The 23345-nt window shown below is 46.8% G+C and overlaps 1 protein-coding gene across 1 annotated transcript in view; it reads right to left on the bottom strand.

The window, feature by feature from the left end:
• TMEM266 (transmembrane protein 266) overlaps window positions 1-23345 on the bottom strand; it is a 107489-nt gene that overhangs the window by 51896 nt on the left and 32248 nt on the right. Inside the window, exons 3-5 of the mRNA XM_007951853.2 lie at window positions 19635-19789; window positions 16419-16492; window positions 1217-1273 (exon numbers count right to left, since the gene is read on the bottom strand). Of these exons, the coding sequence (XP_007950044.1) occupies window positions 1217-1273; window positions 16419-16492; window positions 19635-19789 (286 nt within the window). The remainder of the gene's footprint in view (window positions 1-1216; window positions 1274-16418; window positions 16493-19634; window positions 19790-23345) is intronic.

Here is a 23345-nt window from a genome sequence, read left to right as displayed (position 1 = left end):
TGGGAAAGGAGGTGAGTTTCAGTGTCTGGGCTGGGACACTGCAGGCTCCGTTGGCCACGCTGGATATGCTGGGGCCAGAGCTCAGGTCATGCAAAACAGCCCTGCCCAGGTCAACCCCATTCCTGGCTGCCTCTGTCGGACCTCCTCAGTCTTCAGGCCTCCCCTTCCTACAAGTGCTTCTGAGCATTGTCTTCCTTCCAAGTGGCCTCAGTCTCTCTCTAGTCATTCTTTCAGATGCCTTGGGCTATTCCATTTCTGGTGTCTAGTCCCTTCTTGGGATGGGGCTTACATTCTTTTTTCTAAGACCCTGGGCAGGGAATGAGCTGAATGGACCAATCTTACTGAATCCCTCACTGTAGGAGGTGGGGGGAAAGCTGAAGGCAAGGTAAGGGGTGGCTCCTACCCCTTGAGTAGCAGGTATCCATACTGTATCTCATGTCTATCTAGTACCAAGGAGGGGTGGGGCTAGGAGATGAAAGGGCCCCAGGCTGTGTCATTAAATCCTGGGCCCTGACCTCTTTCTGGCCTTGATCTGAGCCTTTCATAAGCCATACCCCTCTATGTCCACTCCCAGACTGAGCCTAGATACAAAGAGGCTAAGGAATAGACAGGGTAGTGAGGAAGGAGTAGACAGTAGGGCTTCCCCATCACTTCACCAGAGATGCTTGTTAGTTAGAACAACTCAACTGACATATGCCACCCCTTTTATGTGAAGTGGAATAGCCTGTTTGCTCTGCAGAAACCCAGTCTGAGAAGCACTTTAATAGTGTCCTATTCAGCTATCTGACTTAGAGTGGATTTACTGGTTTCAAAACACATTTCAAACACTTTCCAAATTGACTCAGGAATAACTTCTAGAAGTTCAGAATTTCAAGGAGAAATTTTTAAACATTCCTTTGTTGGAAACGTTCTCAGTTCATTCCTCACCAGCCTGAGCCTCCTTCCCTGTCTCACTCAACAAACATCTCCAAAGAGGCTCCTGCAGTTAAGTGCAAGAGGAGATGGCCTTTTCTGATGGGTCCCACCTGGGGCGGATGGAACGTGAAATTTTCTACCTTCAAGGATGGTCTCACTTCGTGGAAGCAAAACTGGGCAATCTACTTCCGTAAAGATCTACTGCCTCGGAAACCCAATGTGGGTTGCTATGGGTTGGAATCAACTTGATGACAGTGGGTTTGGTTTTTCAAGGATGGTCGGGCTGGGCACTGGTTTTTACCTCTATTTTGTTTTCAATGTAATCCCAGATTCCGAGGACTACAATCCGTAGAACAGTCTGAGGATAGACAGAGAGAAAAGAGGTTATGATTATTGCTCTCCAGTATCCTTCCCCCATATCCATCATCAGTGAAGATTCTGGAACTCTGCTTCCCTGGTAGGAAAGTCTACCTCCTCCAACTATATCTTAGGCCTTATGCCCTCTCCAACCCCACTGTAAGTTCCCTGCTCCAATCTGGGTGATGACAATGCCTCTCTCCCTTCAAGTTCAGCCCCTCCCATCCATTTTCCTATAGCCAGAAATGTCTTCTATAGCATACCCTTGCCTAGACCACTTCCTTGCTCAAAACCCATCAATGCTCACAGGACATGAAAAATACACTCCAAATCCCTTGGAATGACAGTAAGGACTGCCTCCCTTTCCTGCACCATCTCTTGCCACTCCTGTCACGTTCTCCCTGCCACAAACCACTTGCAGATCTACAAACCTGAAAGCTCTCCTATTGCTTTGTTTTTGCATGTGGCAAAGAGTGCTGGTTGACTCCTGTCCCTCTTGAAGATCTGTTCTCTCCTCCTACTGGTATGCTTTGGAGATACCGTGGAATCAGTTCCAGACCACCACAATAAAGTGAATGTCACAGTAAAGTGAGTCATATGAATTTTTTTTTGTTTCCCAGTGCATATTAAAATTATGTTTACACTATATTGTAATCTATTAAGCATGCAACAGCATTATGAAAAAATTTGAAATATTGTGAGAATTACCAAAATGTGACATAGAGACATGAAGTGAGCTTATACTGTTGGAAAAATAGTGCCGATAGACAGGGTTGCCACAAACCTTCAATTTGTAAAATATGCAGTACCGATGAAAAGCAATAGAGCAAAGCACAATAAAACAAGGTATGACTGTACAAAAACTGAAGCTTTAGCAGTCCACCAGATAAAGACTAAATTTCCCAGTCTTTCTTGCTTCCAGAAGTGGCCATATGACTAAGTTTGGCCAGTGGCACATGAGCAGAAGCACTGTGCACAACTTCTGGGTTGTGCCCTTAAAGGAATTAGGCTCTTCCTCCTCTTTTCCTCTTCCCAAAGACTAGAACTTGGGTGTGTGAGTGCAGTGGTTGAGTCATCTTCAACTAAGATGAACCATCTTCAGCTAAGGTGGATGTTGGGTCCCTGCCAGCCCCAAGCTACCGCACCAGCCTTAACTGCCTATGCAACCCGTTCTTTCATGAAAGATAAATGAACTTGGTTTTCTTGTTACAGAAACTTGTCATGTTCCCTAACCGGCAGGACTCTTTCCCCTTTCTCTGCCTGACAAAGGCCTTCTGTAGCCTCAGTTCAAATGTCACCTCTGTGATCCTCTTCCACACTTCCCAGGCTTAGTTGGTATCTCTTTTCTCAGTGTTCCTATAAACAAACCAAAACCAAACAAAACCACTGCCATAAAGTCCATTTTGACTCAGCAACCCTATAGCAGAGTAGAACTGCTCTGTAGGGTTTCCAAGGTTGTAAATCTTTACCGAAGTAGGTTGCTTCATCTTTCTCCCATGGAGCAGCTGGTAGGTTCGAAATACTGACATTTTGGTTAGCAGCCAAATGCTTTAACCACTGGCCACCAGAGCTCCTCCAGTGTTACCATATCTTGTGGTGATTGTGTGCCTGATCCCACAATTAAGGCTCAAGAAACACTACCTCATTTCTCTCTTTTACCTCTTAATCCCTGGCATAGACAGTGAGTGATTCTGCATTGTGAGTAAGTGAGCAATGGCATGAATGAATGAATCAATGAATGAATAATTCCTGAAAATTCTTGTAACTCATCCCAAATGCTGCTGCCTTCAGGAGTGGTTTCTTCATCAGGAGTACATTTTTGTTTCCAAGGCTGTAAATCTTTACAAAAGCAGACTGCTTCATCTTTCTTCTGCAGAGTGGCTGGTGGGTTTAGAACCACTGACCTTCTGGGTAGCAGTCAAATACCTTAACCACTACACCACCAGAGCTCCTACCTTCGTCCAAAGGGACTACTTAAGTGTTGGCCTCAGATGATTCTGGTACATTTGTCTGTAGGGCCTTCCTTGAACCAAGATGACTTTCATTTACAGTAATTCACAGCAGCTGGTGCCCACTCTCTCACATGCTTGCAGTACAAGGCCAGCCAGCTGAACTGCAGGCCAGCTGCAAAAGCCCATGTATCTCCACCCACACTTGTTATGCCACAAAAAGGCTTGGCTGATGAAATCCACCTTTTCCTCATAAATACTGGCCTGATTTCCATGAAAGGATGAGGAGAAGGTGTAATGCTAATGGCAACTTGATGCCCACTCCTATATGGCTTCCCAATATATGGGTTGGGGGTCTCACACTTAACTGCAAGACAGCTCTTAGGGGTAGAAGCAGGTCTGGGTTGGGAGTCTAAAGATATCTTGAGGTTACAGCTCTGTGATGGGCTTGTTATGTGGTCTGAGCAAGTCAAATCCACTCTCTGAGCCCCAGTTTTTCCTCCTACCAGAGAGGTGGGTTAGATGATTTCACGGGATCCTCCTAGTTCTAAAGGAGCTCTGGTGACAAAGTGCCTTAGGCATTTGACAACTAACCAGAAGGTTAGTGGTTCAAACCCACCAGGGGCTCCACAGAAGGAAGACTGGGCAATCTACTTCTGTAAAGCTTTACCATCTTGGAAACCCAAGGGGGTTGCTATGAGTCGTAATTGACTCAATGGCAGTGAGTTTGGTTTTGGTTTTTTAGTCCTAAAAGCCTATAAATCTTACTTGTGAGAATAGCATCTGTCATCTAGTATATGCCATGAAGTGCCTGTTCACCTCACATGTGACCCTCATTTTACAGATGGGGAAGCTGCAGCTCAGAGAGGGTAAGGAACCTGCCTAAGGTCACACAGCATTCAGTGGTAAAGTCAGGATTAGACCCAGGGGTTTTTGTAGACTGTATTCAAGCCTTGTAAAATCCCCACACAGTGTCCTGGTCTCTTTCTTCCATAGCTGCTCAAACTCACTAATTGTAGCTTCACACAGTGCTTGCCTCCTGTGAAATACCACATTGACCACTTCTACCTAGAACTTTTGACTGTGGGGCTCCTGGAGCAAAAAGTCCAGGTTAGGACAGAGGGAAATAGGGCCTGGGCCAAACTGCATTCCTTCTGCTTCTTTAAAAATAAGGCTTTTCCTAGCCTAGGTGGTGGAGGGAGGAAGAAGGGAGCTGGCCAGGTGTAGATTCAGCAAGCAGCTCCAGAGAGGGGAGGAGGAGCACATAGTACATGCACAGAGGCTTGCTGCTCTAGAAAAGGATGTAATTTTAATGGTTTATGGACCAGATGATGCCAGGGAGGCAAGTTGAGCAGCTGGAACACTGGCTACCTGCCATGCCCCCTTGCCAGCCAGCCACGTGCAGGCCCCCCTCCTCCTCTGGGGGCCTTTCCATCCTAGCCCAGCCCACAGAAACAGAACAGCCCCTAAGCAGCTGCGGAAAATGCTTGGCAGACACCTCCTGGCCCAGCCTCCTGCCAGGGGTGAGGACATAGCAGCCTCCAAGGCAGGATCAAAACCAGAATGAGAACCCAGTTCTGAAATGCCCTGCCTGGTGGCCTTTCCCCTGCAGTATCCTTCTCCTCTCAACGCACTTTTGCCACAAACCTCATCCATGGAGGCAGGGATCTGGCCACGCTGCCCTGCCACCCCACAGCACTAGCCCAGGTCTTACATAGAGGGGGCTGATTAATCACTTGACTGGTTTCTCAATGGGCTGGCCAAGACTCTCTGCTTCATAAACATCTGGGGGTTTTATTTAAAATGTAGATTCCCTAAGTATATACCCCAAAGAATCAGAAGATAGAAACTTGTACACGAATGTTCACTGCAGCATAACAGCCAAAAAACCCGTGTCCATTAACAGATGAATAGATGAACAAAATGTGGTATGAACAGACAATGGAATATTATTTAGCCATAAAGAGAAATGAAGTCCTGATACATGGCGTGACAGGGATGAATCTTGAAAACATTAAGTGGACAAATACTGTGTGATTCCACTTGGATGAAATATCTAGAATACGTAACTTCACAAGGACAGGAAGTAGATGAGAGGTTAGCAGGGGCTGGGGGGCGGGGTAAAGAAGTTATTGCTTAGGGGGTAAAGGGTTTCTGCTTGGGGTGATGAAAAATTTTGGAAATAGATAGTCGGTGACGGTTGCACAACATGGTGAATGTAATTAGTGCCATTGAACTGTATACCTAAATATGGTTAAAATGGAAAATTTTATGTTCTATATATTTTGCCAGTGCTCTGGGGGTGTAGTGCCTAAGGCATTTGACTGCTAACCAGAAGGCTGGTGGTTCAAATCCACCAGCCACTCCTCGGAAGGAAGACTGGGCAATCTACTTTTGTAGAGATACTGCCTGGGAAACCCAAGGAGGGGTTGCTGTGAGTTGGATCCGACTCGATGGCAGTGAGTTTGGTTCTTTTTGGTATATATTTTGCTACAATAAATAATGCAGATTCCTGGCCTCTCATAGAGACCCACTAAGAATCTCTGGATGGATGTAAGGCCCAGAAATATGCTTTTTTTTTTTTTTTTTCTTAAAGAGTTGGGTATACACAGAATACTTCATGAGTGGTTTATTTTCTAAGTCAACAAGAGAAAGGTAATGGGAGTTTATCAGTGCACAGAAAACCTTATGAAAGAAAAGAAGTATGTATGATGGAAATGTTTACACACATATCAAAAGGGCACATGAGTTTGACATCCTGCTCATCACGGGCACAAAGACGAGGCACGTGCACCTGGTCTGTGGCCTTGTAGGTGATGGTATTGAACACAGGCAAGCACTGCTGACACACTCATTCATCTGAAGCCAAAACAGGTAAACAGGATTTTACATATTTGGGAGGCATGATCATTTAAAAAATACATGTAGATAGGGTTTTTTAAAAACAATATTTATTTGAGTTTTGGTGAAAGTTTACACAGCAAGTCAGGTCCCCATTTAATAATTTCCGCACTCATTGTTCAATGACCTTAGTGACATTTATCACAATGGGTCAACATTCTCTTTACGTTCTGCCTATTCCATTCCCAGTACTTTTGTTCCCCATCCCCTTATCTTCTCATTGTTGACCTTTCAGTCCCATACTGATGCTTTTTAAGTACAGCGCTGATCTTACAGGTAATATCCTTTATTTTATGTGCCACTCTGCAATTTTGCTAAAAAGGTATAGGTTCAGTTCTGGGTTTAAAGAATGTCTCAGGATGATAGTCTCAGAGAGTTCCCTGTTCTGTACTATGGTAGTTAAGTTTGTGTGTCAACTTGGCTGGCTGGGCAGCTGGTTGTAGTTATTCTCCATGAGACTGGCAATCAACTCCATGATGGGATCTACCATAAGCAGCTGAGTAGCTGCCTCAGGAATGTGGTCTGCTTCTCGTATATAAACAACAGCTTTGGGAACGCTCTCTAGCATGTGGTATGCTTGAACCATGTAGCTAGCTGAGTCATTGTTCAACAGCCTGCCATACCCTGCCGATCTTGGAACTTCTGGACTTGAATCAATGCCCTGATGGTTTGGTAATATTGAGACTGTGCCTTTTCACTTGTTGACCTTGGGTTTGTTAGCCTCAGCAGCCAGCAGCTTCCCAAGTGAAGACAAGCCTCTAGCTTCAATGGGCCAGGAGCAAGAGGCAGAGCTGAAGCCCAAGGTTGAGGGGCTTTCACCCAGCCCCTAGAGCCTGGCACTTTGAACTCAGACTTCTAGCCTCCAAAACTATAAGAGAATAAACTCCTGTTTGTTAAAGCTATCTCATTTGTGGTATTTTCTGTTAGAGCAGCACAGAGGTAACCAAAATATCTGCTGTTTCAGTTTGTCTGGCTTTTTTTCTTTTATAAGAATTTGAGTTCTGCTCCACATCTTTCTCCCATTCTATCCACAACCATCTACTGTGACCCTGGTCACAGAACAGTCAGGGGTGGGAGCTGAGTACCACCTAGTTCTGCTGGTCTCAGAGTAAATGAGGTTGTGGCTCACATAGACTTGTTTCTTCTCCGAGGTTTTGGTTATCTTCTTACTGTTTTGCTCCTGGAGAGTAAAGACCAGGTATTGTGTCTTAGATGGTTCCTTGCAAGCTTTTAAGATCCCAGGTGCTACTTACTTCAATAGTGGAATATGCCTTTTTAACAAGCTCACCTGGGGCACCAAGAGAACCACAGTGATATGTAAGGTAAAGCCCTGGCCTAAGCAAAATGGCAGCCTTGGGTTAAGATAGGGAGATGCCTGCCCAGATGCAAATAAGAAAAAGCAGTAGGAGGAGGCAAAAGATGAGATCTGCAAGCTTACTGGTCTGATAGAGCCTGGTGAACCCCTGACAATAGAGCTGCTAGTCACCCTTCCTACCTGGAACTGAACTCACTTCTGTGGCTTCCGCTCTAACAATCTCACTGTCATCAAGTCAGATATGACTCACAGTGACCCCTCCTTGGATTTCCAAGGCTGTATCTCTATGGAAGTAGATTGCTCAATCTTCCTTCCAAGGAGTGGCTGGTGGGTTTGAACCACCAGCCTTCTGGTTAGCAGTCAAATGTCTTAGGCACTATGCCACCAGAGCTTCTAGACAGGCTTTTAAAGTGAACATTTACACAAGGTGGGTACACTCCTTAGAACCATCAACCATGGGTGATCAGAAGGGCAGTATTTGCACAGGGAGATAGCTCAGAGGGCAGAAATGCATAGGAAAGGAGGACACAGGGAAAATGTAACCCCCAGGGAGAAAGTGGGAAGAGAGCTGTTATGGGGATTGCAATCAATGTCATGAAACAAAATGTGTATGAACTTGCTCTGTAAACTTTCACCCAAATCATAATTAAAAAAAAAAGATTTTTTTTGGTCTGCTCCTCTGCCTGTCCCTTACTAGCCATGTGTCACTGTCCAAATCCTCACTGCTCTGGCCTGAAAGCCGGACTAGTGCCCCTCATGCTGTCTGCCTCACAGGGGCACTACAGAGCAAAAATGGCAAAGTGGTTTGTTAACTAAAAGTGCAGGGCAAAGAGAAGAGACTGTTTCATCACCTGTCCCTATCCCCAGGTCCCTCAGCCTTGCTAACCTGACCCCTAATAATTGCAAAGGGCTTTGAGGCAAGGTCCCAGGGAACTGGAATCCTCGGCTCTAGCTGCCTCCCTTCCCACCTGGGATAAAGATTCTCAGTTGCCTTCATTCCAATCTGGAGGAGAATGTTCAGATAAATGGGGCAGGCCAGAGCCTGGGCAAAACCTCTCAGATGGCAGCATTTACTGAATACTTGCTAAGTGCCAAGCTCATATACATGGATCTTATGCCATTTTACAGGTGCAGAGACTGAGGCTCAGAATGGCAGGTCTTCTGGTCTCCAGGTCCTTTGTCTTTCCCACTTCAGGTGTCCTTATCTTCTTTATCTCCCACAAGCCCTATTCTCAGGAAGGCTCCGAAAAAGCTGATTCCTTTGAGGGGAAGGGCCCAGGCAGCAGCAGGGGAGGATGGGAAGTCCTGCCCCATGCATCTGGCCTAGGTCCTGCCTCAGCAGAGTGGCAGAAAGGCCTCCTTCCCAGCTCCTGCTGCCTGAGTCTGGAGTGACTTCCCTTAGGGAAACAGCTTCTTTCTCCCAGGAAGGGCCTTACAAAGCTCCTATACTTTGGGAATATTTGGGGGATGCAGGCAGAAGCACTAGGGCCCTGCTTGTCCATAAGATGCCTTTGTATGAATCTTTAAAAGGTACCATTCTCCAGGCAGAGAGAAATTTCCTGACTCCCTGCTTGGTGAGCAGAGTGCAGGCTGGGTGCCTTTGTGCCTGCACAGCCATCCCCAGAGCCAGTCTACCAGCTGTGAGGAGGGAGTCCGGCACCTGTGTCTGCAACAGTGGGTACCAGGTAGCTGCAGGCAGACCCCTGGCACTTCCTTAAAAGCAGATCTCCTCTTGGGTGAGTTTTCCCTGCAAAGGTGGCTACTGGCTCCCTCCCTCAGATCCACCTGGAATAAACCAGAGCAACAAGAGGAAGAAGACATGAATTCCAGGATCCACCCACAAGGAAAACATTTAAAATGTGAGGAACTTTTGTGAAGGACTGAAAGCAGTCTTGAATTGGTGTGTAACATAAAGGTTTGCCCAGGTGACAAGCACTGTTTGAAATGATTGCAGCGCAGCACAAGAGCTCCCCCTGGAGTTGGATGCTGGTAAATCAAGTGCAGAAACAGCCTCCTTGTCTTTCCTCAGCCTTCCTCCCTCCAAGGCCTTGGGATGGTGGATTGTGACTCAGGGAGACCACCTCCTCCCAGTGCAGCAAAGTCTAAAGGTGGAATCCCCTAACCAGATGCAGAAGCCAATAGCTCCAAAGGGTCTGGGTTTACAGGTTCTGTCTTTCATTCTGGCATGAGGTCCTCTGCTACCTCAAAAGAATGAGTTCAAGACACATAAGGCAGTGCATGAGGTGGAGGATAACATGCTGAATGGTCAGTCAATTAAACAACAGGCATCAGGGCAGTGCTCATGGTGCATATAGCACTGTGCAGGACCTTGAGCAAGAAGAAGGACTGAAATACACAAGATGTAGGTATAAGGTTTAGTTCCAGAATTTTCTCTCAGTACATGAATATTCTCAAGTCTCTTCCATTTTAAAAAAAATTCCCTCACTCAACCCATGCCTCCCTTGAGCCAGTGTCTTTTTTCTCTTCTTCCAGGCAGAAGTTTTCAAAGGAGGAATCTCTCCACTAACCTACTGCAATCCAACTTCAGACCCCACCACCTCACTTAAACTGCTCCCCGCTTAGTTACCAATGACCGTTGGTCAGATAATATCCTGTAATTTATCCAACTTGTCAGTTCAGCAGCGTCTGGCACCACTGTTTCCTTGCTCTTAAATGCAGAGCTGAGGACAAAACCTATGCCCAACCTGGCGGCCCAGGACCATAGTTGCAGGGGATATCAAGATAATCTGTCATAACATAGTCCACAAGGACAATGTTCTACATCCTACTTTGGTGAGTAGTGGCTGGGGTGTTAAAAGCTTGTGAGTGGCATCTAAGGTGCAACTATTGGTCTCTCCCCAACCAGAGCAAAGAGTGAAGAAAATTAAAGACATCTGGAAACACTTAGGACCACATGAATCTCAGCCTCCTGGACCCTGAGACCAGAACTAGATGGTGCCCGGCTACCACTGCTGACTACTCTAAAAGGTTAACAATAGAATGTCATGGATAGAGTGGGTGAAAAAATGTGGAACAAAAAAGATCAGGCTTACTGGTCTGATAGAAACTAGTGCAACCTCCAGTACTTAGACATGCTTCAAGCCTGGAACTCAATTCACTCCATGGTTCAACTTTCAGCCAAAGGACAGAGACAAGTCTATAAGGTAAACAATAACACCAGGAAGGTACACATTGCTTAGAACAATCAACCATAGAGATCCAAAGGGCAGCATTTGCCCAGGGATAAATGGAGAATGGGGTAGGAAAGAAGGACAGATGGAAATGGCCAACACAAGAAGGAAGTGGAGTGGGCTGTAACACTGTGGGGATTGTGATCAATGTCACAAAACAAAACATGTGTAAATTATTGAATGGAAAACCAATTTGCTTTGTAAACTTTCACCTAAATCACAATAAAAAGGCATTCTCATCACTGTCAGGCTTGTCCTGGAGGTGGGTGGGGCAACCTTGTTCATTTCATGAGACAAGTGAGTTCAGAAGTGAACTGATGTGTGTGTTGGGGGGAGAAGGGTGAGGGTATGGCAATGAGGGGCACATTTCTCAGCCAGAGATGAGGGAGATTAAGAGTTCTGCTTTTCTACCCCTTTTTGAAACTTGAAGAGGGAGAGAAAGAATAAAATCTTTCCCTCAAGTATGAGCAGAGAGTCCCCCGCTGGTGTAAATGGTTAACACGCTCAGCCGCTAACTGAAGGTTTGGTGGTAAATCCACCCAGAGTTACCTCAGAAGAAATGTCTGAGGATCGACTGAAAAATCAGCACTGGACACTCTATGGAGCAGTTTTACTCGGACACACATGGGGTCACCATGAGTCAGGATCACTCCATGGCACCTGGTTAGTGTGAAGAGCACCTTGGCTCCAGGCAGGATCAAGAACGTAGCCCATAGGAGGGTACAACTCCCTGATGTTAAAGCTGAAGAAGCTGAGGTGCAGAAAGGGGCAGAGAGGGACAGTGACCTGCTCAAGGCCACACAGTGACCTAGTGGCCAGAATGGTCCCCCTCTCACTGAGTTCTCATGGGACATTGAGTGGAGGCATATCTATCCTCCATGTCTCAGAGCATAAACCATGACACCACTCTCTTGTCTCCCATCTGATGACTAGAGCTCACCAGGAACCTCCTGAGAGAAGAAGACAGCAGGTGGAAGAGGGATCCCTCATTGATCCTGAATCATGGGGTGGCCATGGTGTGGAAAAGACAAGGTCTTGTCTCCGTTTGGTTTGTCAGTGGCCATCACTTGGTAAATGGTGCAGATATTTTCTCTCTAGCAGGTCAGGCTCCTGCCCTGGCACAGCCCAGGGGCAGAGAGACTGCTGTCAGAAGAGGAGGCAGCTCTAAAGGCAGATGTTTAAAAAGACGCAAACTCGTTCCATTATCTTGGAGCCCGTGGAGGTCTTCTGCAAACAGGATTTCTAAAATGTCAAATATCTTTGGAAGACTGGTCCAAGGCCCCCCTTTTCCAGCTATGAGCGGGGTCTCTGGAACCAGAGGGGTCACACAGCTCTTTTTAAAATGGAAGGTGTTTATGTCCCTGATGAAACTGACTTCTGTTTAGGCAAGAGATGGGTTTATGTGTATAAAGCAAAGAAGAAAACAGTGACTCCTGGTGGCAAACCTAACAAAACCAGGGTAAGCTGGAGAAAGAGAACTCAAGCCTATGGAAACAGTGGCAACATGGTTAGTGCCAAATTCTGAAGCGACCTTCCTGCTAAGGGCTTTGGACACATGATTCATGTGCCGCTGTCCCCTTTGAAGACTGAAACATATTGAAAAGTAAATAAAAGAAATTGTGGGAAACAAACAAACAAAAAAGGCCTCAAGCCTCGTATCTAGAAGGCTATGCTGGTGGGTCAGTTTTCTCCTCTCTCAGGACAAGAGCTGGGACTGCCTGGACCTCCCTGTACCCCATTCCAGGGGAGAGGCAGGCACTCCATGGCTCTGCACTGGGTGCTGTTACAGGATGGCCTGGCCTTGGCCCAGGAGGTCTGAGTCCTTGTGCTGACTCAGAGCAAGGAGCAGCCAACTTCTGGCTGAGGCCCAGTTGTAGGTGGCCAGCTAGGCCTAGTCTTAGTTAAAGATGCAGCCGTGTTTTGGAAACTCCATTTGCTCAAATCTCCATCTGGATTCCAAAGGTTCTGCCTGTTCTTGATGCTGCAGGGCCACAGAGAAGCATGGTGACCCTGCCTGACCCAGAACATCAGGGCCTAGGAGCCCTTGAGGGCACCACTCTAACCTCGGCCATGCAAAGTCCCCCATGGAGCCTGCCCACAGAGGGTCACCCCACTGGGAGAAGCATCTGTCTCAGTATTGAGCAGCTTGAACTATGTGAACAGATGTCCCCAAAGTGAGCTCAAACCAGCCTCATCATTCCCTTCCAAAGTTAACTGGTCTTCCCCGAACAGCCCTCAGAACTTTGATGGGGAGTCTGGTCCTGCCAGTCATTCCTGCTGGCCCTGGGCAGGTCCCTACACCTCTCCAGGCCTAATTTCCCAACTCTTAAAATGTCCTGCCCACCTTCCAGGGTTGCCCTAAGGCTCAGCTGAGACAAAGGGTAGAAAATTGCTCAACACAACTCAAAGGGGTTCCAAAGCATCAGGAGGGTAGCAGGGCCAGACCTTCCAGGACTGTGACTGAAATAACAGCCACTTGCTAAGCCGAGACAGTTCAGTGACCCTCCTCTCTTGGCCTGCAGCCATGATCCTGGGACCTGGAAGGACATTTAGGGGTGACATTTCATTTCTCCCCAGACGAGGACAGAGTACGAACGAGTCTAGGATCTGTGGTTCAGAGGTATCGTTGGGTCAGACCTTCAGTATCTCAGGTCCTGGCCCCAGTCTGGTCTTTCCTCTAGATTCCTGGGTGCCAGGGTCACACAGGGACATGGAAGGGAGAGAGTGGATTAGGAGTCATGTAACCCAGGGCTCCTGTCCCAGTGTGTGTAGTGCTTTTCACGGAGCACTACTACTGGCATTTTCAGAGTCTCAGAGTGGCACAAATGGTTCAGTGCCTGGCTAGTAACTGAAAGGCTGGTGGTTTGGAAGGAAGGCCTGGTGATCTACTGAAAGCCACAGCCATTGAAAACTCTATGTGCTATTCTACTCTGAAACGCATGGGGTCACCATGAGTCAGAATAAACTCCATAGCAACCTATTTGGTTTCTTCATTTTATTTATTTTTGGTTACTGGCATTTTTAGTGGGCAACTGTGTAGGCCTGGTCCACTCCTTGAGGGACATTTAGCATTCCTGGCCCTTTCCATTAGAGATGCCCCAGTCATCATGATAACCACAAATGCTCTACCATTTCCAAACTGTCTGTGCTCTGGCAAAGAACTGGGGGACCTCTTGAAGGTCCTAGCCCAGAGGTTCTGATGCTCAGTTCTCCCAGGTACTCTGTGAGGCCATGGAGACCCATCGTTGCTGGTGGGGCTGCCTTGTCACCAGAACACTGTGTCCCAGCCCCTCCATTCATGCTGGGCAGGGTGTGCTGAAGGAGAGGGGATTCCCTTGATCCTCTGTTGCCAGCTCCACCCAACTCACACCACCTTTGGTAAGGTCCAAGCTAAGGGAACCAGTCATTCTTCCTGGCCTCTGCTGATCCAGCTGTCCTCACTAAGCCTGTGGGAAGCCTCCATCTCTTCTCCAGTTTAGGGGCCAGGGTGTGTGTGTGTGTGTGTGTGTGTGTGTGTGTGTGTGTGTAGGGGGGGATGGTTCTGAGGCTGCAATTCCTGTGCACAGGGACTTGTCTGTTTCAGGTGGCTTGTCTCTGGCAGTGACAGGAAGGGAATGCCAAATTAACGCTGGGTAATAAATTCTGCAGAAGCCAATAAAACCAAAGCAGGGGGATAGATGCGAAGAACCGCAGCAACTGATTAAACATTTTTGTTGGCAGTCACAGACACATGGCACATTCTCTAGGGTTTGCATCAAGGAGACATCTGGCCACGGCCTATGCATCTGTGGGAGTGAATCCCAATGTGCAGACACAAGGGGCCCAGGGAGGGCAGAAGGCTCTAGAGCGTGGTAAGTTGGGGAGCAGAAAGCACTCTGGTTTTGGGGGCTGAGGCACCTCCAGGGTGGTGGTTGCAGTGAGCATCTCTGGGCAAGGTAAAGGAAGGGCTGTGTTATGATATGCCCCCAGTCTGAGCCTCAGGCCTAGGCTCCCTGGCCAACTCTGGGCTGCAGGAACCAAGTCCTGGGGAAAAGAATGTTCTGTGCTCAGAATGCCTACTGCCCAGCCACCCCACACCCCACACCCAGACTCAGGATTCTAGACTTGAAGCCAGAGGCCCAGGCCTTCCCTGGTATTGAGGGAGAGAGAGAGACTAGAACCAGGAGACAGGGCCAGAGCAGGGCCACAGGAGGAGGTGGGTCTCCTAACTCTTTGGAGTCCCTGATCACGCCATCAAGTATTCTCTGCCTCTGTACTCTCCCCAGGGCACCCTTCCTCCCTACAGGTCCCACTGTGTGCTGGGACCCAGGGCCTCTGGTGCCCCAGTGTAGCATCCACCTGTGTTAGTCAGCTGGGTGTGCACTCCTGTAGACTCAGTCTTACTCGTTTCCATCTTTCTCCTCATATCTGCAGAACCACCCTGAAAGGCCCCACTGGGGCTCTGCAAGGGGGAAGTCTGTCTCTGTGGTAGTGGGGGGAAGTGAGAGATTGAGGGATGAGACAGGGATCAGCTGACTTAGGCCAGTCCTCAGCTCTGCTATGTGTTTTATCACTAGTTGTTGTTGTTGTTAGTGGCCATTGAGTCAGCCCCTGATTCATGGTGAGTCTGTGTGTTACAGAGTATAACTGCTCCATAGGAGTTTCTCGGCTATGATCTTTATGAAAGCAGTTCACCAGGCCTTTCTTCCTCAGAGCTGCTGGTTAGGTTCAAACCACCAACCATTTAGAATAGCAGCTGAAACCGCTTGTATCATCCAGGCTCCTTTTTCTTGGCTCTGTTGGGAAGAATTGGTTGTCCACATGTAACTCTCCTGTTCAAGGTCCTTCAATGGTCCCCACTGCCTGTAGGATAAAACTCAGCCTTTGGGGATGTCAAAGCTGCTCTGGGAGGCCCTGCTTACAGCCACCCCTGGTTGATGCCCCTGAAGTGCAGGCCATGGTGCTATTGTGACAGCCTGGGAACTGCTCCAAAGGAGTGTCACTCACTCCTGTGTAAAGCCAGATCCTGGCCTCCCCATAATCCCCACACTTGGACCATTTAGCTCCTGCACTAACACCCAGAGTCCCAGAGACTCAAGTCAGCCTTTTTCCTCTTACCTCACACACTAGAGATATATACAGCCTTGGGCTTAATCAGCCGAGTGCAGCAAGACTGAAGGGCTGTCTGTGGCTCCGATTATATAGACCACCCCAGGTGCGTGCACCTTTGCTCACAGGAGGGGTAGGGGAGCAAATCTCAGCCTCATCAGATCCCTGCCCCTTACACGACACAGGTCAAGTCCACTGCCCAGGCCTGTGACTCAGTCCTCTCCTCCCTCTGCATCCCTCTGCCCTGAGGGTCAGGAGATGGTAGACTCCAGGTCACAACCCCAGTGTCCCATCTGCTGCTCCCCACTTCCAGACTGCCCTGGGTTTCAGCCTTGCCTCCTGCCTGCCACCTACTGGCCACATGAACCACTTGCTCTCCCTTAACTACTCAGTCTCATCTTCATTGTCATATCCTCACAAATGTCACCATTTACCCTTCACCTACTCACTTGCTCTGGCCAAGCCTCCCTCCCTGCCTAGCCTTCTCAGCTAGGTAAGCGGTTCTCCTCCACACGCCCAGAGTTCCTCCCTGTGCTGGCTCTAACTACAGAGCCCAATTCTCTGCATTGTGTCTCCTTTGAAGCCTTGAGGACTAGCAGAGAGCCTGACACCAGTAAACGTTTAGAGCAGCAAAGCTTGGTTTCCCCAGTACAGGAGATGCCCCAAAGAGGAGGAGGCTACAGGGCTCAAGTCATTACCTACCTCTGAGAAGAACACAGAGAGGATGACGAGGCTGATCCAGTGAATTACGCCGGCAAACTGGAACGCACTGGAAACTGCAACAAACACAATGATAAAGGCCAAGTTTAAGAGCAAGGAAGTAGGTGGATCATTAGAGAGGGCTTCGCAGCATGGAGGCAGAACTCTGGGAGCCTGGGGACCTCTTCCATGAACATGAGATCTGTTGAAATCGGGTCAGAGAACATCAAAGGCAGCTTTAAGTGGTGTCTGTGATGGAGGTGGTGGGAGGTTTGTGGGCCAGCAATGCTGTCTGCTTTCCTCCATCCCCAGGGGACTTCCATCTTCTGCCCTACAGCCATGTCTCTGAGTTCCTACTTATCCCGTCAGCCTCATGGGCTTTTGTAGCAGCCATGCTTCAGGACAGGAGCCCTCCAAATGAGGCCTAAGAAGGGATCTGTGCTTTCAGAGATGAGGAGGGAGCTTTAGATGATCTTTCAAAAACCCACACTCACCGCTCACCCGCAAAGCTCTGAGCAATGCTTGTGGGGCTCCAGGAAAGCTTGCTCTGCCTTTTCATTTCTGAGTGGCAGAGATGGTGGGATCAGGCAGGGCATTTCAGAGAGAAGTGAGGCCAGGTACTGGAAGAGGGAGCTAGAGGTACAGAAGGGGCATTAATTTCTTGTCAGTGGCAGGACAAGGAGGCTGGTGCTCTGGAAAACTTCTGAGTTGCTCACTTGCCCTCCAGATGCCAGTGTGTAGGTAGGGAGAGCTGTCAGACATTGAGAACAACCATTCTACTGTCCACTGGTCAATCCTTAGGGTACTAACTGCTGAAGGCCTTTGTTAAGACCCAGGAACCCATGACCAGCTTCTAAAACCCTAGGATGGCATAGCTTATGAGCTTGAAAGGTAAAAAGCAGGGCACTGGGCAGGACAAGGGTCAGGTGAGCTGTAGTCAACTAGAACTCATGGTGGCCCCATGTGTGTCGGAAGTAGAACTGTGTCCCACAGCGTTTTCAATAGTGAGTTTTCAATGGCAGAAGTGGGTCACCAGACCTTTCTTCCAAGAAGCCTCTAGGTGGGTGCAAATCTCCAAACTTTTGGTTAGCAGCTGAGCATGTTAACCACTTGCACCACTCAGGGCCTCTCCAGAGGGTAAGTTTATCAGAGACACTCGTGGGCATTCTGGGCCAGGGGAGCAAGGTACCAGAATGCTGTTAAGGACATTCATGCTTTGCCTCCCTATTGGGCTCCAGTCAGGCCTGCTTAACATGCTACTCAGAATTCCCTGGGGGCCAAAGGAAAGTGCCCAGCACCTTTAGGGGCAAGGGCTGCATCCAAACAGACAAACCCACAGCCTCTCCCAATGCCCTGGGATCTGCAAATCCAGGGGGTAGGTAACAATCAGGTTCTGGACCATATGGGAGAGGAAGAAGGCTGCAATACCAGGTTCCAGGTGGGTGAATTTGGGGTGCCCTGGCTTTGGGCCCAGACGACTCTTAGAAGATGAGCCTCAGAAATGCCCATAGGTTCTTGCCAGGCCAGGCCATGTGAATACCAGTGGGAACCAAGAGGCTGAGGACTGCTTGACTCTGAAAAGACCTCCAGATGATTTTGAAAACATAAAATCTCTCCCCATTATTTCTCAAATGAATTCCTGTGCCTTTTTTTACGGTTTGCTTTAGAAGAGCAATAAATCTTTGATTGTGCGTTTTATGGAATTTAAGATGCCTTTTATGAGCTGCTATTGGATCTCCCACCAAAATCAATCTCCTGGATACTTAATTTTAAGCAAAATTCCAGTGTCTGCTGGGTTCTCAGTTCTGCTCAATGCCTTGTCACAACCGGAGCAGCCAAGGGCCCCGAGTGCAATTCACTACAGGGGAAGAAAGACTCCGTTATGGTTACATCTCATAAAAAGCAGACAGTATGGATGAGCGGGAGGGAAAGTATACAACATGGTTTAATTGAAGACAGGTTGAGTATAAAACCAGTGCCGGTCACTTTATGCTGGAAGATACTTTCATTGGAATCACAGGGCCACCAGCTGCATAAAACCCAACTAGGCTTATCAGACAAAAGCAATTCTGTGCTCACTGTCATCATCTCTCAGAAAGCAGAGAAGGCTAATGGGACTTAATACAGAGGATTCAGTAAAGGAATTGGGGGCATTTGAAAAAAACAAGTCCAAGACGACTACATGAGTCTGGGGTAGCTGGATCTACAGGCCTAGATTTTGCCATTGGCAAGAAAGGGAATCTTTCTGGGGCCTATCATTTCACCCTCTTTTTATTTACACTTGAATGCATCTACCTTCTGAGTCAGGGAAATATGGGAAACCTGGCAGGAGCTCTATCCCCAGAAACCATTCACTCATCCAAAGCCAAGTGTCAAGACCCTTGGCTCCTCTTCCCTTTGTGGACCAGAGAGGGGTCTACAAGGGTTAGGAAAGGAAGCATGATCTCCACTTTGACAGTCACATTGTCTCAGGACATCCAGAAGGACAGAGAGGCTCCTGTAAGTGAGAAACTAGTGTGCACTCCAAGAGGACCTATGGTGGAAAGAGAACTGGCCATGCTATTAAATGATCTGGTGTCTTGAAGTCCTAGCTCAACACTTCTTACTTAGGGCAAGTCATCTAACTTCCCCGAGTCTCGATTTCCCTGTCTATAAAATGGGACAATATCAGTCTTGTACATCTCACAGGGTTGTCATTAAGGTCAAAAGTATTTTCAAAGCAATCATGATATACATAAATAAGGTCACTACTTATGGCTAGATAAATATACAAGGAATCGTCTTCACTGCTGTGGTTGCTGTCCTTATTAGGTGCTATGAGGTGATACACTTCCACAAATGAGAACTCTTGAAACTACAGAGAACTCCAACCTGGAAAATTCCAAATGGAACAATAATTAACACATACAGGGGTCCCCAACATTTTTTATGTCATCAGTTTCTAATCATGGAATGTTGAAGAGGGAGACTCCACATTGGATGCGGAAGGGCATCATGACATGGGGGGTGACTGAAAGAGAAGCTGCCAAATGCATTTCCTCCCCAGTGGTAATCCCATGGGCCATGGGCCATGGGCTTGACAGCAGCATTGAGCTGGAGATAAGACTTCAGAATACACCATAGATCACAATCTGCTGGTTGGGGACCCCTGATGGATGCAGATGCACATTGAATATTGACATCATACGTATTTGCATAGGTATCTCTCTTGCTACTCACACTGGAGAAGCTTTATATCTATTAGAAGTTCCAGAGTCAGGAGAATCACCACCAATATTACACAGGCTACCAGGAAACTGTTGAGACTTGCACTGAGCAAAAATACCTGCCACACGGCTGCTCTCTTCCCACAGCACGGCTTCAGCCAATTAGACCTGTGGGAACAAAAGTGGGGAGACGATGGGTTAAGAGAGGAAAGAGATGACAACAGAGGAGGTAGAGATCTTGGCCAGAGTTCGAGTCCTGTTCTCACACCAACCAGCATCATGTCTCCCAGGTTCTACTTGTTCTATGCTTCATGAATGAAACACAATCTAATTCCAGAAGCTGCTTAGTATAATCATAAAGAAGAAGTACATTTCACTAAGAAATGGTTTTGGGGAATCCTGAGCAAAAGGAGGTAAAATGCAGAACAGAATTTAAAATTCTCACAGAATCTAGAATTTCTGGAGCAGTGGAGGCTAGACGAACCCTTGAAATTATTGCCCAGACATGTTCTTTACACCTTAAACCAAATACATCCCCTGAAGTCTTAAAACCAAACAATAGTTTAGCTTACCTAGCTTGAGCATTGTGGTCTTTTAAGATCTATCTATATGGAATCAAACTGAGAACAGCAACTCGAAGATTAGATGACACTTCTAATGACCTTAGGTTAATGGGGAGTAACAACTTGGAAGAGGAAGGTGACTGCACAACTCAAAGAATGCAATCAACTGTACGTGTAGAAACTATTGAATTCTCATATGTTCTGCTGTGAATACTCTTAATGATAACAACAAAACAAATTTATATATATAGGAGCTCTGGTGGCCTAGGCATTTGACTGCCAACCAGAAGGCTGGTGGTTCAAACTCACCAGCCACCCCTTAGAAGGAAGACTGGGGAATTTACTTCCGTAGTGATACCACCTTGGAAACCCAAGGAGGGCTCACTATGAGTTGGATCTGACTCGATGGCAGTGAGTTTTGTTTTTTTGGTTATATATATGTATGTATATACATACATATGTATGTGTGTGTGTGTGCGTGCATATATACACATATATATACATGTATATATACACAACCTAAACCAAACCCACTGCTATTGAGTCGATTCCAACTCACAACAACCCCCTTTTGATTTCCGAGGCTGTAAATCTTTACAGAAGTAGATCATCCAGTCTTCCTTCCCCAGAGCAACTGCTGGGTTTGAACTATTGGCCTTCCGGTTAGCAGCCAAATGCCATATCCACTGCACCAGCAGAGCTCCATATACAGTGCAATGCCTAAGGTATTTGGATGCTAACCAGAAGGTCAGAGATTCAAACCCACTCCGTGGAAGGAAGACTGGGCAATCTATTTCCGTAAAGATGTACAGCCTCACAAACCCAAAATGGGTTGCTGAGTCCAAATCGACTTGATGGCAGTGAGTTTTTTGAGTTTTATATATATATGAAGTGGCTCTGGGTTTGTATTCTAACCTTGGAAATTCACAGCATCTCTCCATGCTTCAGTCTTCTTATCTTTAAAATGTGTATGAAAAACTCCTATCTCACAGGCTTGTTGTAAAGGCCAAAGAAGATCACAAACATTAGTAGAGAGCTTGGTTACATGGTAAGTGCTGCATGAAAATAATTAGCTGTAATTATTATATGTTGTTGTTATGTGCCGTCGAGTCGGCCCCGACTCATAGCGACCCCTCCTTGGGTTTCCGAGGCAGTATCACTACGGAAGTAGGATTGCCCAACCTTCCTTCCGAGGAGTGGCTGGTGGGTTTGAACCGCCAGCCTTCTGCTTAGCAGTCAAGTGCTTTAGCCACTATGCTACCAGAGCTTATATAATATTTCCATATATATATACTGTTTTGGTTACTTTTGTGCTGCTCTAACAGAAATATACCACAAATGGGATGGCTTTAACAAACAGGAGTTTATTCTCTTACAGTTTTGGAGGATAGAAGTTCAAATTCAAAGTGCCAAGCTCTAGGGGCTGAGTGAAAGCCCCTTAACCTTGGGCTTCAGCTCTGCCTCTTGCTCCCTATCCACTGGAGCTAGAGGTGTCTCTTCCCTCAGGAAGTTGCTGGCTTCTGAGGCTAACAAGCCCAAAGTCTACAAATAAAATGGCACAGTCCCAATATTACCAAACAACATGGCAGGCCATTAGTTCAAGTTCAGAGACAGGCCAAGATCAGCAGGAAACAGGGGAGGCTGCTAAATGAAAACTTGGCTACATGCCGGGTTCAAGCATATAAAAAATGCTGCAGACCATTGCCAAAGCTTCTCCTTATAAACTGGAAGCAGACCACATCCCTAAAGCAGCTACTCAGCTGCTTACGGCAGATTCTACCAGGGAATTGATTGCCAGTCTCATCATAGGGAATAACTACAACCAGCTGCCAAGCCACTCAAAACCAAGCCCAGCCAAGTTGACACATAACCTTAACTACCACCTATACTATATAATAATATAGTGTATTCCTGTGTAGTCTCAGAATCTAACATAGTCTCTAGCATTTAGTAGACCCTTAACATGCCTTTAATAAATGCCCAATGAATTAATGAATTAGTAAATGCTCAATGAATTAATAAGGAGCTCTGGTGGCACAGTGCCTAAGGCATTTGACTGCTAACCAGAAGGTTGGTGGTTCAAACCCACCAGCCACTCTGCAGAAGGAAGACTGGGCAATCTACTTCTGTAAAGATTTACTGCCTCGGAAACCCAAAGGGTGTCACTATAGTCAGAATCGACTTGATGGCAGTGAGTTTGGTTTTTTGGTTCAATGAATTAATGTTCTTGTTGTTAGGGACTACTGAACTGGTTCCAACTCATAGCAACTCTATGTACAACAGTATGAAACATTGTCTGGTCCTGAACCATCCTTACAATCATTGCTCTGCTTGAGTGCATTGTTGTAGCCACTGTGTCAATCCATCTCATTGAGCGGCTTCCCTTTTTTCACTGACCCTCTACTTTACCAAAGTATGACAGGGAATGGTCCCTGCTGACAACATGACCAAAGTACAAGAGACAAAGTCTGGCCATTCTCGCTTCTCAGAAGCATTAGAGCTGTACTTCTTCCAAGACATATTTGTTTGTTCTGGCAGTCTATGGTATGGTCAATATTCTACCATAATTCAAATGTACCAATTCTTCTGTAGTCTTCTGTATTTAGCTGTCACATGCATGTGAGGTGATTGAAAAGAAATGGCTTGGGTCAGGCACACCTTAGTCTTCAAAGTCACATCTTTGCTCTTTAGCACTTTAAAAAGGTCTTTTGCAGCAAATTTGCCCAGTGCAATGCCTCATTTGATTTCTTGACTGCTACTTCCATGGGCATTGATTGTAGATCCAAGTAAAATGAAATCCTTGACAACTTCAATCTTTTCTGCATTTATCATGATGTTGTTTACTGGTCCAGTTGTGAGGTTTTTTTGTTTTCTTTATATTGTGATGTAACCCATCCTGAAGGTTGCAGTCATTGATCTTCATCATTATATGGATCAGTAAGCAAAGTTGTGTCATCTACATATCACAGGCTGTTAAGAGTCTTCCTCTAATCCTGATGCTGTGTTCTTCTTCTTTTTTTTAATTTTTTAATTGTGATTTGGGTGAAGATTTACAGAGCAAATTCACTCTCGATACAGCAGTTCACATATACTTTGTCTCATGTCATTGACCACAGTTTACCACAATGCAACAGCTCCCCTCCAACTTCCTCCCCATGGTA

Source organism: Orycteropus afer, unplaced genomic scaffold (genome assembly GCF_000298275.1).
Source record: "Orycteropus afer afer isolate SDZICR_OR568_19922 unplaced genomic scaffold, OryAfe1.0 scaffold00313, whole genome shotgun sequence".
NCBI lineage: Eukaryota > Metazoa > Chordata > Mammalia > Tubulidentata > Orycteropodidae > Orycteropus > Orycteropus afer.
The sequence above is the reverse complement of the archived record's forward strand: the minus strand, read 5'-3'. Positions and strand labels throughout refer to the sequence as shown.